The sequence below is a fragment of the Neltuma alba genome, unplaced genomic scaffold, assembly GCF_004799145.2.
Source record: "Neltuma alba isolate B1F8T4 unplaced genomic scaffold, ASM479914v2 tig00011656_pilon, whole genome shotgun sequence".
In the NCBI taxonomy this organism is placed as follows: Eukaryota; Viridiplantae; Streptophyta; class Magnoliopsida; order Fabales; family Fabaceae; genus Neltuma; species Neltuma alba.
Window position 1 is genome coordinate 804,822 of NW_021636302.1, and position 18,104 is coordinate 822,925.

At 30.8% G+C, this 18,104-nt stretch overlaps 1 protein-coding gene across 1 annotated transcript; it reads right to left on the reverse strand.

Moving 5' to 3' along the window:
- Nucleotides 1–13,969: 13,969 nt before the first annotated feature.
- LOC114716441 (UDP-glycosyltransferase 83A1-like) lies at nt 13,970–16,091 on the reverse strand. The gene is made up of 2 exons (XM_028901449.1): nt 15,527–16,091; nt 13,970–15,017 (listed from the first exon to the last, which is right to left on the reverse strand). Exons 1-2 carry the CDS (start codon nt 16,029–16,031, stop codon nt 14,155–14,157), a joined length of 1,368 nt encoding a protein of 455 aa, XP_028757282.1. The 5' UTR covers nt 16,032–16,091; the 3' UTR covers nt 13,970–14,154.
- Between the last annotated feature and the right edge of the window lie 2,013 nt (nt 16,092–18,104).

The window sequence follows — 18,104 nt, forward strand, 5'->3', positions numbered from 1 at the left end:
ACATGCAATAGATGCTTCCTCCCTTATGGCTCCATCTAACCTTATTCTGCTGACTGGAACTGCAGGCTTATTCGTAGGTTGGCCCACACACTGGACCAACCAAAGCTACTCCGATACTCAAGATGTACCTGGCCAAAAGTACAGAGCCCAAGCCCAAACTATGGCTCCCCTCCTTAAAGAATTCCAGGAGGTGTCATTGTCCTATGCTCCCCCTATACAAACCTGGCTAGGTAAGTATTAAGGAACGAGGCTCTAAAAAGGTCAACTGTTGTGCCCACAATGGAGGCAAACCACGTGGTCACAGTTTATCACATATATCAACATCATAAACTCCCAAGTCCAACCACCTATGCATGTCATGAGTATGTAACAAATCCAGTATACGCAAGCATGCTTGAAAGGAAACAAATCGCCATAAACTTTCACAAAATAACCAAAACACATTCCTGCTTAACAAAGAATTCAAATAACATAGAAGATAATACAATTTTATCCCTTCACCTTTTCAGTCTTATTTATTTATTTGTATCCCTTAAGCTGAGAGAGTTATGTATATAATCATGATGGATAAAGATTGCATACACATAGAAAAATGTCAAGTTACGTAGTATCCTCAAGGCCACAAGTAGTCAAGTAGCAAATCCCAAGTAATAAAAGCTCTTAGTGAGAGTCTGACGGCTATAGGAATATTGAATGAGAGTACCCTAAAATAACTAGGTTTAGGCTACCTATATAAACTCTTAGAATATATGAAAATTAAATTTGAATATACTTATTTGATTATATGAAAATCTGCGCAAAATCAGTTGAGATCTATTTAAAAAAAAACCATAATTTTTTTTTAAAACTAATTTCAAGATACAAATATTTGTAATATTTTGAGTTTTAATTCATTTCACTTTATTATTATTTATATATATACACTTATTGTCATATATTCATTGATTTTAACTTCTTTTTTTAAACTACACATAATTTATATAATGTGATTCTCTTCTAAATCACTTATTTTCTTTAATCTTTTAGATGAGATTTGAACAATGAGTAATCTAATTATTTTAGTTTTTTTTTAACCATAAACACTTAAACCCAAATAAGTTTTGGGATGTTATAATTTTTCCCTCCTACCAGCGTGTGCTGGCACAACTGGTAAGGGAGTTGTGTCCTTTAACCATCGCCTCTGGGGTTCGATTCCTAGAGGAATGGGAATGGAGCAAGCGTGTCTGGGAGGGTCGCCCCCATCTTGGGCCCGACAGTACCCGAGGGATTAGTCATTGGGTCGCTCCGATGGATACCCTGGTGAAAACTACCCTAGTGAAAACCAAAAAAAAAAAAAGAAGAAGAAATTATGTCCCCATAATTTAGGGACATCCAAAGGATAACACCAGCAACTAGCACAAACAAGCATACAAAACTAACACATACCTAAGCAAAGAGGTAGGGATATTTGTGTTTCATGTTTTCTTCGGTTTCCCAAGTTGCATCACCCAGTGTCATTTTCCTTCTGGGCGACCTTCACAAGTTGAATAATTTTGTTCCTTAATTGTTTATCCCTAGTATCTATAATTCTTTCTGGTTTTGCTTCGTAGATAAGATTTTCTTTATTTTGTATGCCCTCCTACTCTATACAGTTCCAGTCTAACACACATGTAATTCTCTTATAATTAACTTGTTATATATTTCCACCACGCCGCTTTGTTTAAGCACAATATTGTGTAGCTTATTTATATCCAATCAAATTTAATTTTTTGTTAGAATCACTTGAAGGATGTTACCACTTATATTTCTTGTTCTACTCTTCTATAACCCTAGTCTAATAATTTTTATCCTCTCTTTAAAAATTTATGTTTAATTTTACACTGGGTGAATTAAATTGATAGACTTAATGTTCATGCATCTATACATATACTAGTATGATCTACTCATCCCTTCATGTTACCCCTTTACTTTAATGCAATTCAAATGAAATGTAATTAATAACATTTGCCATATATTCAATGCGTCATCATACTTTTCATGTTATTTTGTCTAGTTTAAGATCACCTCTAGTCATATGATTAAAAAAAAATCTATACATATAGCTAGAAATATTAATTTATCGTCCTAAACTTATCTTAACTCACCTTTGTTTTTTCCCCCTTCTTAATCTCTATGAGGCATCCACCCCAAAGCTTAACCTTGTAACTACTACAAATCTATAGCAATGAGCATAATCCACCAAGTCATCAATCTATATCTTATCCTTAATATAACTCACTCAAACTACATCTTATTCTTCAATATCTTCATTCAAGATTTAAATCAAGATAAAAATTTGTAATTCTGTTGATATTTTGCAAAGAATCCTTTTTATGTATGATAATTTTGTGCTTCAAAGACTTCAAAATGGAACTTTTAGTGTTCACTAAGTATTTTTAAGAAGTATTATGCATAATAAATGATTTTTTCCGCCTAACATGTAAAATAAATAGTTAAATATTTGTATTTAGAATATGAAAGTCGCTAACCTAGATGCATAAATATCTGTATGGAAAAACTTTCGGCTAAAATTTTTTTTTTTGGTTAAAAAGTCAAACTTGATTAAAGGTTTATGAACATGCAAAAAAAAAAAAAAACTCCCAACAACACATTTAGTTTTTTTTAGGGCCTTCATGATAAATTCAAAATATATTGAAAATTATGCTTATAGAGGACACCACTCATCAAAATATAATTCTTGAGTTCATTTTTTTCCCTTAAAAAAATCATCAAAAACCTATAGGTAACATTTCAAATTCTTAAGGAAAATAGTTATCAAAATTTTCCCCTTGCCTTTTTAACTTATTCTAAGGATCATTATAAGTTTACTATTGTCTTATATCTCATTCCTAACGCATCTTCATAGGGTTGATCGATCGTATATCTACACACATACTTATATGTTTTGCTTCCTAATACAATTTTTCATCTCAGGATTCTACCTCTTATGCTAATATTGTAAATAAATAATTCATCTTTTAATCATTTACTCCATCTATCAAGTCTTGTAATCAATCTATCTAGTTAGTTTCAAATCTTTTTACTAAATTCTGTCATAAGTATTTTCGTACATCTTCACAACCTCACACCACAATTTCTATTCACTATTTTATGCTTCATCGCTCATACATTTTGATGTTGATTCCTATCATTGTGCTTATTATAAACCATACTCTAAAACAGAATTTCTCTAAGAATTTCTTTTTTAAACAAGTCAACTAAGTTTCCCACAATTAGTGTTATGCCATCCTTTTTAAAAAACTGTCGTTTTTAATACCCATCTGCTCTATACATATTTTTTTTTTCTTTTATATTCTCATGCATTTCTATACCTTTTTTTTAATGAAATATGAATTTATATCAAGAAAATAAAATCATTAGTCTTTTTTTTTCTTTACTAGTCATTCTTCCTAGTTGTAAGTGGATTTCACTCTTCCATTTTAAATTTGAAAATTTGCTCTAGTGAGAAAACAACAATGATGGCCCAGCATCCTCTTCATAAAAATTTATATATTTTAGGAATTGGCACCTAGAAGGTTTAAGCTAATCCCACTATTTCAAGTTGGTTAGTTTGATTTCTAAAGAGTTTAAAAGTATGCTAGGGATAGAGGACATCAGTTTCATCAATTAACACTCCATGGTTGTGATATCTTATTCATTACTTTTAACTCCCCAAAACACCAATACAACATCATTCGGTCACTAGGCTAGAGAAATCATAGACATCCTCATGAAAGAATACAACTCCCCTGAACATGGGCATAGAGCAAGCTAAATCAAACAAGCATGAAATTCAGAATAAGAGCTCTATATTTGATTACATGTACTACTGTACTATCTAAACTTAGCAAACATAGTCACCAACTACTGATACGTACAATTGTAGGATTATCATCTGCAAAGTGGAAGTAGAAATGTCATATTCATAGGCGATTTGCTAGTAATAAGAGTGAAACAAGACATGCAAAACTGTATGTTATCAATCTATCACTAATAGAAAGAAGAAAAACAATACAAACCATTTTTTTTGTAGTAAAACAGCATAACAATTTCCAAAAATAAATGTTATTACACTTAAATATTATAAGTTCTTTATTCCCGTGAACAACATCAGTGCCAGCAACATTCACTAAAGATAAGTTTAGGTCCTTTCCAATCTTTATAGCCTGGTTATAGTTCTGTAAGCGGTATTGTTCTCTCTTCTTCTTCTTTTTTCTCTTTTGTTTTTTTAAGGAGGCTTTGTTGTATGTTTCCAGTTGACTTAGCCAAGTGAAACCTTGTGAAGAACTTCTAACAAAATCCATCCAATTTTGACCTACTATTACCAAGCCTCATTCTCAAAGTTTACACTTTTATTATACTAACTTCAATATTTTCATACACTAATATACTGTTACATATTTTATTTCCCTTTTAGGTATTAACCACATTTTCAAACTCAGTCCATGCTCATTTTGTTTTTTTTTTCCACACTCATACTTAACACTTTTCATTTTTATATTTTAACTACTTTCGCCATTGTTATATCTCTCTAGCCACGCTAACTATATTCCCTATATTTACAACTATCTCGATTATCTGATTATACATCTACAATTAACCACATAATTTAATACCGCCCAATTTATATCCCAATTTTACTCGTACACTTTATTTACACCTTTATCTCTTACCAATACTTCAGTTCCTCACATTAATATACTCAATATCATATAAGCACAATTACATGTTTCAAATTTTACAATCTACTCTATACTTTCTTCTCTCTACTTGCACTCTTAATTTAAGATAGCTAAGTACGATGTATGTTATACATTTAATTTATCTGAAGTTCTTATTACATGTACACGATTGATTACATTTCTCTTACACATTCACCTTTCTTCACTTCTTTCATTATCCATAACATTTCACTTATATATCTTAATTCACTCTAACTTACAACTCAATAACTTTTCTCTCACACTCATTACACAAACACAACGCGTAAGATTTCCTCAACTCCTCACATGTAAATTTTTCACATAAAATTCTTCTTCTTCTTGCTCTTTTACCTACTACAATTTACAAGTTAAATAAAAAAAAATTTTATTCTTATTCTACTCATCATTCGTAGTGTTTTTTTTTTTTCAATTTGCTATACCAATTTTAAAACATTCTCACGTCACACCTGTCTAATGCTACTTTTATTTTATTATGCTTTTAATATTATTCACATTAACATTGTCTTTTTTTTGAACTCATTCAAATTACACTCAATTCCGCCTTTATTTCTCTCCCCCCTTTCCTCAATTCTAACTTACCCAAGTCATTAATTATTTCAATTTTTCATATTTAATTCTTCTTATTTGTTAACTCTTAAACCCTCCATTCTAGCCATTTTCTCACTAATTTTATTTTTATCCTCTTATTGAGATTGCGCACCACATCTCTCATTTGCTTTAAAATTGCCTTGTCTTGATGTAATTACCCATTACTAATAAGTTAAATATTTAAGGTTAACATCTTTTTGTTGCTCCTGTGTATAGTACCACCAGGATATAAGAAGTTTGAAGTGAAGCGATGAGTTACTTTCTTTCAGATAAGGTCTAAAACTAACAAGGAAGTGCATATATTATATTTAATTTGCCATGACATCTAAGAAGTTTAAAGAAACAAAACTTTTTTTTTCTGAAAAAAAAACAAATACTTTTCCAAAACACATAAGTAAATGGCCAAGGAACAACCAAGCTTTGATACAAAAAATGTAACACTTCATTCAACTAACCAATAAACTTATCTTTTAATACACCAAACCACACAAACGCTTAGGGATTTTATCCCAAACTATATAAGATCTCAATAATCTTTGCCATAAGGGTCTCATTTCAATACTAATTACAATTACAAGTACTAATATAAAAAGTAGCCTCAAATAAGAAATTAATAAAAACTGATTTTTTTTATTGTTAGAATCAGCCCCTAGTGTCATGGTAATTAAATATAATATAGCATAACGTACTTAATGAGTACAAAGGTTCACTCATTTAGTGCCTTCCCTTGATCCCTATGAGATTGTTCATATGAAAATGTTAAATAAATCGAGTGAGCAAAAATGTCTCAGTAGCCCAAAGTTTAACAATGCACATACAAACCATCACACACAAACAATTATTAACTGGTTTATGTACAATTATTAAAATAATTTAAATAGTCAACAAAAAACAATGTCACTAAAGTTCATAATGAGCATGTGCATATTATGTCTACATGCAATACATGCTTTCTCCCTTATGGCTCCATCCAACCTTATTTTGCTAACTGGAACTATAGGCTTATTTGCAGGGTAGCTCACACATTGGACCAACCGAAGCTACTCTAGTACTCAAGATGTACCTGCCCAAAAGTACAGAGCCCAAGCCCAGACTATGGCTCCCCTCCTTAAAGAACTAAACTAGGAGGTGTCACTGTCCTATGTTCCCCCTATACAAACCTGGCCAGGTAAGTATTAAGGAACGGTGTCTTAAAAAGGCCAACCACTATGCGCACAGTGGAGACAAACCACTTGGTCACAGTTTATCACATATATCAACATCATAAACTCCCAAGTTCAATCACCTATACATGTCATGAGTATGTAACAAATCTAGTATATGCAAGTATGCTTGAAAGGAAACAAATCACTATAAAGTTTCACAAAATAACCAAAACACATTCCTGCTTAACAAAGAATTCAAATAACATAGAAGATAATACAATTTTTTCCTTTCACCTTTTTAGTCTTATTTATTTATTTGTATCCCTTAAGCCGAGAGAGTTATGTATATAATCAAGATGGATAAAGATTGCATGCATACGGAAAAATGATCAGTCTATATTTTATAATTAAAAAGGTGTATATTTTGATTTATTTGGTTAAATTTATGGATATTTTATACCTATTTAATTATCTTTTGTAGATTTTCGTCTCTTTCATCAATTATGGGATAAAAATAAATCTTTGTGTAAAATCTACTCAAATTATTGTTTATTTTGAAGAAAATATTTTAAACCTGAAGGGAGAGTTAAGAAAGAATATATATATTATGAATACGCATAAAGATTGGAGATGAGAAGCATTCGTGGGTCCCGTTGAAGAATAAAAGAATAGTATATATTAAAGATATTTTAGATGATAGAACCATGAAGTAATGATGTTGATATACATAGATACTTTTGAATATAATGTGGAGATATATGAGGAGAATCACATGCAAATCCTAAATGAAGATAAAAGGATATTCTAAAGACGCACATGGGCAGGCCGGGCAGCACACGACTCACCTAAGGATATCTATTTATATGCGAGGAGAGGACACCAAAAGGAGGATTGGAGGAGACGAGAGAGCAAGCATCAGAGAGCATTCCCAGGGGCAGCAACAGAGCATTGTTTGTGACAGCGAATCAGTGAAGTTACTATCTTTATTCATCCTGTGACAGCAGCTGAGCACCTTCGACAGTTTATTCCTTTTTTCTTCTTCATTTTTTTGGGTCATGTTTGGGGATCTTAGAACAGTACTATTTATGGTTTATTTTATTATGAGTTTCTAAATTTCCCAGTTGGGATAGGGATGTAGTCCAACTGGAAAGCTAATTTTTATCAGTTCTGTTTTGACTCTTTTTATGGCTTTTATGAATATCTTTTGATTTTTATATCTATTTCTCTTATTCTTCATGTGGATTTTATGACTAGCCACCATTGAATCTAAATTATGGGTGATCTTGATGGACTGGGAGGTGAAGAGAGAACCTAGATCTAGAGAAGTAGACACAAATATTTAGGCTAGGGATAGTTCTAGATATTTATGGTGACTTAAGACTATAGCTTCAAGATTTAATTAGTTGTTTGGGTGTTGTGGGAACGAATTCAACTCTAATTAAATAGAGACTAATAATTTGGGAGAATATTAGGACACTTTAGGAATAGTTGTCACCATAATAAATTAAAAAGTCAATTCAAAGCATAGAAACTAGCAACCCATAGGGTAAATCCTAAACCCCAACCTTTTAAGTGATTGATTTTCCTCTTATATTTGATTTTCTCTTGCTTTTAGTTTATTATTTCATATTATCTCATCAATCAATTCATCTATTCTCATTGTTATTTATTTGCATTAGTAAAAACGCAATCTCCCTGTAGGTACGACCTTAGATTACTCTAGGATTTTTACTATTTCAAACCCGTACACTTGCGGGAGTGATAAAAAAACTCTAAGTTACTTGGTATCCTCAAGGTCACAAATAGTCAAGTAGCAGATCCCAAGTAATAAAAGCTCTTAGTGAGAGTCTGACGACTGTAGGAGTATTGAATGAGAGTACCCTAAAATAACTAGGTTTAAGCTACCTATATAAACTCTTAGAATATATGAAAATTAAATTGAATATGCTTATTTGATTATATGAAAATCTGCACAAAATCAATTGAGATCTATTTTTAAAAAAACAACAGATTTTTTTTAAAACTAATTTCAAGATACAAATATTTGTAAGATTTTGAGTTTTAATTCGTTTCACTTTATTATTATTTATATATTATACACTTATTGTCATATATTCGTTGATTTTACCCTTTTTTTTTAAACTACACATATATAATTTATATGATGTGATTATCTTCTAAATCACTTATTTTCTTTAATCTTTTAAGATGAGATTTGAGCAGTGAGTAATCTACTTATTTTAGTTTTTTTTTTTAAACCATAAACACTGAAACCCAAATAAGTTTTGGGATGTTAGAGTGCATATTTAGTTTCTCGTTGAATTAAATGGGCGATTGCGAATTGAAGTGGAAATGGCATGTGGCAGAGGGTGGAACCACCTTCGTCTTTTGGGCTTCACTGTTCTTAGCCTATTCGGGTCAGGTTTTTCATCGGGTCCACAAAGATACGGCTCGGGTTATCATGACTTTGGTTTAGGGGCTCAATTCTGAGAAACACACTTGTGTAGTATTGCCTCTCATCTTTAATATAAAATATAGTTAACTATTAGCAAATTAGGATAAATTAAGCAACTAGTTAAATTAGTTATATGCAAAAACTATGTATTGGTTTTCATAAAATACGTTTTTTAAATTGCCTGTATTGAAATTACCCTTTAATGCAAACTTCCTTAACATATGTAATCAATAAAAATAGACAAGCAACAAATGATAAATATAAAAGATAACATAGATTGAAATCTTATATTTGAGGTCAAATTTGACTCCAACTAAACTCTTATATTAAGAACCCAAAATAGTATAATGCTTTATCTAATTAAAATCCATGAAAAATTAGCAGGTTACCTTAGTCGCTGTGGTATATTATACAGCATTTGAAAATTAATGCTACCTCTATTTTTTATAGTTCAAATTAAATTGCAAACTAAAATCTTATACGACCTCCGATCTTTAATATAAAAACTAGTTAACTAATTTAAATAGGTTAAAAAAGTTTGTTAAGTTATTTATTTATAATAAATAGTTGTTGTCTTTATTAAAATAACCTTGCTAATCATGTGTGTTAGCTAGAATTATCATGTGATCAAAACTTTAACATGTACAATTACTACAAGGATTGTTTTGAAAAAATAGATAAACATGAAAAACAAAACAAATTAGAATCTTATATTTATGACTAAATCTAAAGTTAAACTAATTTTTATATTAAAAACAGAAATAATATTAACTAGAGAAGGTAGTAATAAAATTTTACTAAAAAATAATAATAAATTTAATTATTTTTTAGAAAAAGGTAATGGCTTTACCTGGCAGTCAACACATTAGGTGGGCCTGGGGCTTCCCGAGATAGTAGATAATGACTGCCGTTCACTACTCCCGTATGAAAAAATAGGTTAATGTTTAGTCCCTGAAATTTGATATTATTTCTTGTTATTATTAAAATTTGATATCATTTTAGTTTATATTTTTGAAATTTGACATTTTAATTTTGGTTATTGAAATTTTTTTTCATTTTAGTTTTATTCTGTAAAATTTTAAACAAGTGATTTTAGTTCTTGAAATTTGATTTTATTTTGATCAAGCTTAAGATTTTCGGTCCTTGAAATACAAACCAAAATTAAAATGAGATTAAATTTCATGGATCAAAATTACTTATTTTAAATTTAAGGAACTAAGACTAAAATGAGGTTCAATTTTAAGAACTAAAGATAATATTGACACACAAAAAATAGAACATCTCATTACATTAAATAGAATCCACTCATCGATAATAATCACAATTGTATGCAAATCAGCGTAAAGACATATCCCAAATTACATCATAAATAAAACTGATAACATAAATGAGAATCCATATGAAAACAAAAGATATACCTGGTAATAAAGGTTGGCTCATCACTGGCTGGAGCCCTTATAGGTAGGTCCAAAAAAGACTGCCTCTTGCGGGATATTCAGGCAATCTGAGCTGCAAATGCCATCCTTTCTTTTTGTTTTTTTTAAAACATTTTTACATAAATATTTTTAAATTTTTAAATTAAATTACAAACTTTTGTAGATTAAATTCTCCTCATTTTTATATTTTCATATAATTATATAATTAAATTAGTCTCAAAACTTGAAAATATAACCATATAATCCTTTTTTAATAGTTATTTTATTAATATAAAAATGATAAAACAATAAAGAAAATGAGAAATCAAACTTAGAATCAAAGTTTCTAACAAAATACAATACTATATTTAAATTAAGTTAAAATAATAATTTTTTTAATTAAAGTAAACACAGTAAAAAAAATTTTAAAAAAGAAAAAACGGACTAGCTTATGACGAGTTGTAAATTGAAAAGAACTATATTAAAATAAGCTCACATTTTGCCAACTCAACTTACTATTTTTTGGCAACTTAAACCTATAGGCTCAATCTAAACTACTACCTGGTTTCCTAGAACAACTTCACCTGGGAATTAACTAAAAGAGATTGCAAATACCATAAATAAAAGGAAGAGACGTCTAAAGATGATCGAGAATGATTAAATGGAAGTAAATGACTTTTTGGTTAGGAAAGTGTGAGCCTACTAATCAAGAATAGGGCTGCCAAAACCAAACAGCGCATAGCTAAATTGGTAAAGATGCTATGCTAGCTTAGCTTAACCGGAGGTTATAGTTGCCTTACATACTTGTTCGGATGGGGGGGGGGGGGGGGGGGCAACTGTCAAGAGACTTTGAAGTAGCAGTATAAGTCGAACATAATGAACGATTGGGACTTAAATTACCATTAATTTTAATTAATAATGAAAATTTTAATTAAAAATATATTTATAAAATGAAGAAGTTGCCATAATAATATGCAAAAATAAAATTTTCGTTTAATTTTTTCCAAATTTTTTAATTTCCATAACTTTAAAGCACTTATTCAATTGACATATTTTTAATAAGGTTTGTGTATATTGCAATTTTATTCTCCCAATATATAAAATGTGATTAATCTAGAGCAATTCATTTTTTTTTTTTTGTGTGTGTTCATTGGTATAATTTAAAATTGTTTTAAAAAAATGTCAACTAATAAGTTTCTTAAATATTTCAAGATTTTGGTTTAAGTGAGATTTTAAATATACATACTAAATTTGACACAATTACAGCTTATATATTACAAATAAATTAGAGAATATTGTTACAATGTAGTGAACCAAGGTTCGGGATATGTACCCACATTTAGTACACTATAGTGTATCAAATATGATTACTTCTAATAGGAGGATACCTATACGTAATGAAAAGAAAAACTAAAGAATATTGACATTATGAAATGTATAAAATTATTATTTTTCATATGCATACATTAGTACAAAAAAATAGAGCATTAGTGACAGAATTTAGTGACAGAATTTTATTCCGTTGCTCATCCCTCACAAATTCCGTCCCTAAAATTAGTAATGGAATTTAGTGACGGAAAATTTCCGTCGCTAAATTAGTGAAAGATTAGTGACGAAATTTTATTCTGTCACTAACTTAGAGACATATTAGTGACAGAATCTTCTTCCGTCACTAAATTCTGTCACAAGTTCCTTGCTAATTTTGTTTTAAATGATTAGTAACAGAAATTAGTGACGGAAAAATTTTGTCACTAATTTTTGTCACCAATCAGTCATTAGCTCTCATTTTGTGACGGAAATTAGTGATGGAATTTTTCTGTCTCTAATTTCCGTTAAAATTTCGTCACTAATCCATCACAAAAAATATATATATAATAATTATTTTTTAAACTTATTATTAAAATAAGAATATAATATATCATAATTTTTAAATAATGTATTATATAAAAATTAAAAATACAAATATTATAAAAAATAAAATATATAATATACTTATTATTTTGTTAAATATTTGAATAAAAATATAAATTATTAGAAATTTTTTACTAAAATATAAAAATTATATTCAAATAAATAATAATATATTAAATTATGTATATAATATTTATTATGTATATTTGTATTTGTTATTAAAAATATTATATATATTTATTTTTGTAAAAGAATTTCGCAGGTGCTTTTCGGCTCAATTGGCAAAGGCTTTAGCATGCGCAGGAGGTCTTAGTTTGAACCAACACTTCTTCGCAGATTGGCTCAATTTGTGATGTTGCGATGATGTGGATAAGACGATGACATGGCGGCTCATAATGATGGACATATGGTAATGACGTGGATGCTATGATGACGTGGTTGCATGGGAGAGAGGAGTTGAGGTGGCATCCAGTGAATGGACACGTGGCGATGAGGTGGACGAAGAGATGACATGGCAACATGGGAAAGAGAGAGAGGAGCTGGTGAGGTGGCAGCTATCGATAATGTGACAGCTCATAGTGATGGACACGTGGCGATGATGTGGTATTTTAAATTTAAAAAATAAAAAAAATTAGCGATGGATTAGTGATAGAAATTTCCGTTACCAATTTGTAACAGAATTTTCTATCACAAATCCATCATTATTTTGTGATAGAATTTTTGTGGGATATCCGTCACTAATTAGCGATGGATTAGTAACGGAAAATTTCCGTTACTAATTTCAATCGCTAATCCGTTAGTAATCCGTCGCTAACTAGTGACGGAATTTAATCCGTCAGTAATTCGTCGCTAATTAGTGACGGAATTTAATTATTTAGTGACGGTGGAATTAGTGACGAAAAAAATTCCATTGCTAATTTCGTCGCTAACTGAATTCCATCACTAATCTGTCACCAATCCGTCGCTAATTTTGATTAGTGACGAAAATTCCTTCACTAAATTCCATTTCTAATTTGATGTTTTTTTTAATGCATACATATTTCTCTCTCAAACACTTCACAACATATCCCTTTTAATAAAATTGGTTTGTATACAATATTCATAAAGGTGACCAATGGGAAAAATCATCAAGGGCGTGACGCATTTTATGTGTCAACATAATGTCTAAGAATTCATTGACATCAAAAGGAAAAAACGTAATTAATTTGTTATATAAATTCTTTCTTTTTTTCTCACTTTACATGAACATTTTGTGAGCAAGAAAGAAGTCAAATCCCATACATTTACTATTTTGATACACTCCCTCCGATTCTATCCTATGCATAAGATAGTGTTTTTGGAGTAATTAAGTATATAGTTCTACTCCCTATCGGAAAAAAGTATATAGTTCTATTTATAGGATATACTTAAAATATCTCTGAAAATTTAATCAAGTTTTTTCATTTTTTGCCCCCATTAATTGCATGTTTTATATATATATATATATATATATGATGCTTTCTCACATACCTCTTTTTCCTAGTCATTCTCTCTCTTCATAAATAAATATATTTTTCAAAAATAAAATACAATTTTTACAAATTTTTTTTTAACCAACTTTAACCAACATTTTGATTTACATAATTTGGTTTTATATCTTATATATAGGATTGAAGGGAGTAACATCCAAGGATATTCCGACTTATTGAAACCATGATTAGAACATACAGAATATATAGAATAAACGAAGAACATGATTTATTATTCAACATGTATATATGACATGGATCAAATTAATTTTCATTATTTGAAAGATTCTAAATAATTAAAAATCTTCCATTATTCAAAAGATTCTAAATAATTAGAAAACAAACATTTTCCAATTCCCAAGCCCTTAAACAAATAATGGCGGATCATCCTCATTCTTTGGCCCAGTTAATGAACTTCTTGAGATTCTCCGAAGATCGACCCCCTTCAGCAATATTATTGATGACGGTTTCTTTCCATTTCAAAGAATTCCCTCTTATTTCTTCATCTCCAAGCAACTTCTCCATTTTTTTCTTTATCTCCTCCCTTGTTATCAATCCATTTTCGTCCTTATCCAATCCCATTCCAATCTTCCATTCATCACAAATATACGCCTTATCTTCTTGCTGATCGCCAAAAAATGGCCAACACAAGAATGGCACACCACTGTATACGCCATCTATAGTAGAATTCCAACCACAGTGACTAACAAAACAAGCCACTGAAGGATGGTTCAGAACCTTCCTCTGTGGAGCCCAGTTGACGATTTTACCGTTGCCACCTTTGAACCCTTCTGGGAATACGTAGTTATTGTTTGACTTGTCAGTGTTACCAGGTCGTACCACCCAAAGAAAAGGCTTGTCTAAAAGATCAAGTCCAAGTGCAAGTTCTTTGAACTGGTTTGGCTCCATTACTGCTAAACTTCCAAAGGAAACATAAACGACAGATCGAGGTGGCTGCTGGTCGAGCCAATCGAGGCAGGTTTGATCTTCTTTCCAGAATGAAGTTGTATTTTGGTCTTCATCAGGTAAAAGTGGGCCGATTGATAGGAGCTTTGGTGACATTGAAAGTGCACCAGGTTCGAGTTCGTAGGTTGTATTGCAAAGCCACCATTGTCCTAACCTTGTTAAGGTTTGTGTCTCTTGTAACGTGGAGCCGAAGAAGGACTTACCTAAGGTTGTCCATGGTAGGTTTGCTGGGTCCATCGTAGGCATGTTTGGGGCAAGCTGAATTTCGCGGTTTTTCGTTGGTTGTCCTGCATGCATAATATTTCCAAATGAACTAGATACTTAAATTGGGTATGACATGACATGATAAATGCAACAAATAAGTCTATATATAATGCTTCTCTCATCCTAATAAATGCAAGAATTAGTAGACTTTTGCTCCTAAATATAAGATTTCCATCCATTTTGTCCTTAAAATTTGAGCAAAATTCATCTATCTAAATCTGTAAAGGACCTATATTATTAATTGATACGTAAAAATGAAGTATAAAATAAGATGCAACAAGTTATCAATGACAATCTCTGAATAGATCAAAAGTTTTTATTCAAGTGTCGATCTTTATCTTCATTCACATCACTGAGGTTTGTTTATAAGCTATAGAATTCTTTTAGGACATTTCATGTCTGTCATACAAGCAGATTTCCTTGATGATGCTAACTGATATGCTTTCAATTAGGTTGGTAAGCTACTTTACGAAGTTTCATACATATAAGCAAGTCAACGTACGCATTTGAATTGATGAGCAAAAAGTCTTACCAGTTTCGGAATCGATAATTCCATCTTGAATCAGCCTTTCAACGCAGTAAAGGGAAGCCACAGAAGTAGCAGAAGCAGGAAACATGACAGCCCCTTTGATTCCTAGTCTGTGACCAACTTCTAAAGCCCATCCCATTAACATACTAACTATTATGCATGAGATCTGACAATCTTCATTCCCATTATTGACTTCTTCAATGAGCTCTGGAAGCTTTTCAGGCATGGTGGTCTTGATCGATTGCACAAGCTCTATTGGCTTACTTCTGTCATCTTCATCACTCAAACCGTCCGGCAGCGTCACCATGTTTATGGGGTTCTTCTTCTTCTTATTGTTGTGTTGGTCAGAAGAAGAAGTTGCAGCCATAGCTCGCTTTTGACTGAACTCTGTGTTCAGAAAAGTGACCTTGCAGCCATGTTTGGCCAAAACCTGAGAAAACTGCATCAGAGGATTCACATGTCCCAGAACTGGGAAAGGTATCACAAGAAAATGAGGGATAGGGCTCATCTTTGCAACGGAAGTAGAGAGGATGATTGAATTTTGAAGGACGGATGGATAAGTTCTTAGCTTACAATATATATACACGCGCGCGCGCACAGAGTGGGAAGTGAGAATGGTCAGAACTGCCGAAAAGTCTTAGGCATATTATCTGACTTGTGCACGCAATGCAAATGTCGACATCTTAAGGGATCGTGACAAAATTTTCTTTTGATCAATTAGGAGTTTATTATTTATGGCTTTCTAATAGAATATTCTTTTATACTCAGTCACGTTGTAAATTTAGAGTAAGTTACGTCGTTTATTTTGATCCTAAATATAAGACTTTATTTCATTTTATTTTTTAAATTTAAATTTTTTAAAAGTATCCTCATTGATTCTGCATATTAAGAAAATTTGCATTAATGCTAAGATGTGATTTCAATACAAATAATTAAAAAGGATATTTTACGAAAATAAATACACATTTTTTTAATAAATAATTAACTTAACTTATTTTCTTATTTTTGTAAATTAATTATTTAATTTTTATATTAAGAATGTGAACCAATGGTATAGATTTGATTTGTAGTCATGGACAATCAAAAGAAACATAGGAAGGAAGGCTTGGCGAATGTTACATCATTGCGGACGTAAAAGAATAATGTTGAAATGAGTCGTCAGGAAAATTCAACGAAGAAATTAAAGTTGATTGCTCCTTTCCAGTCGCCAAATTTGAATGGGAGAAATTTAAGGCTCCATCAAGAATTACTTAAACTAATTATTAGATAGATTTATATTATTAGCTATGGTTTTTAATATAAGAGTTAAATAACTAATTCTTAAATATTAAAAAAAATTAGTTAAGTTAATTATTTATAATAAATAAGTAGTGTCTAGAGCCGTCAAAACAAACTAACCCCATCGGGCCAACCTATTTAAGCTCTTTTAAGTGAAAAGGCGAGCTTGTATTTTAGCAGGTTCAAAAGAAAATTTAGCTAAAAAGTTTAGTCAGATAGGGCTTAGAAATAAAAAAGGGGCTTTAAACCCAACAGCCAGCCCATTTAAGCCCATATATATTTTTTATTATTATCAAAATATTGATACAATTATGGATCAGTATGTTATGGACAAGTCTAATTTAGAAAGTTTTTTAGAAAAACCAATACTTAAACTAGATAATTGAAAAGAATTTTATGTCTTGAGCTGGTTATACATTACAAAATGTAATTAATCATTCCATTGCTTAAATCATTCAATTTAATAGTACACAGTATTAATATATCAGGAATTAAATCACGGGACATGTAGCATAACTGATGAGTATTCTAGAAAGGAAATATAATAATTGATTCTTCCCATGTGATATTGCAGAGGTGGCTATATATAACTAATGTATTAAGCGAGGGGGAAGTCATAATCAGGTCAATATTTTATAGGTAATATACTATTATATTATAATATGTGTGTATTTTTACGCATTGTTCATGACTCCCTGTCTCCCTGCCATTCCTAATATAGAAGCTAATTAACGATTTGAAATACTTCCTCATGTTTTTCTTGATTTTTGTTTTTCATTTTTTTGGGTTAAATCCACGATTCCTAACAAAAAGTTACAATTTTTTCAAAACTTTTTAAATTTGAATTTTAAATCATATATGAGAAGTTAAGAAAGAGAGAATTTGTTGGATGATTCAAATGGCCTTGTATTAAGCCGCTTCTTCCCAATGATTTTTATCAGATACTCAAACTTCAAAGTCTTTGTGAACCAAAGCCTACAGGTTTCATTATTGTTTTGTCTACTCTGCTCTCTATCTCATCATCTCATTGTTTTTGTTGTTCTTATTTGGATATGTTTCTTTGCCACAGTGCTCCTGAGTGGATCATCATGCTCGCGATTTCTTTAATTCGGATGGCATAGAAAAGAGGGAGTTTAATTTCCATGATTTCTATTTCTTTTTCTTCCTTCATCTTCTTGTAGGATTCATTTATTGGTGACAATAGAGGTCAGCCATCTATTCAAAGTGATATTGAGATGGGAGCAAATACAAGATCCAAGGAACAACGTTAACTGTGATATGGTGGGAATGGATGCTTTTAATA

Coding starts and splice junctions, on each gene's coding strand:
- LOC114716441 (XM_028901449.1), bottom strand. CDS start 16,031: ATGAGCCCTATCCCTCATTTTCTTGTGATACCTTTCCCAGTTCTGGGA. Junction 15,018..15,526: donor AATTATCGATTCCGAAACTG/GTAAGACTTTTT, acceptor TTATGCATGCAG/GACAACCAACGAAAAACCGC.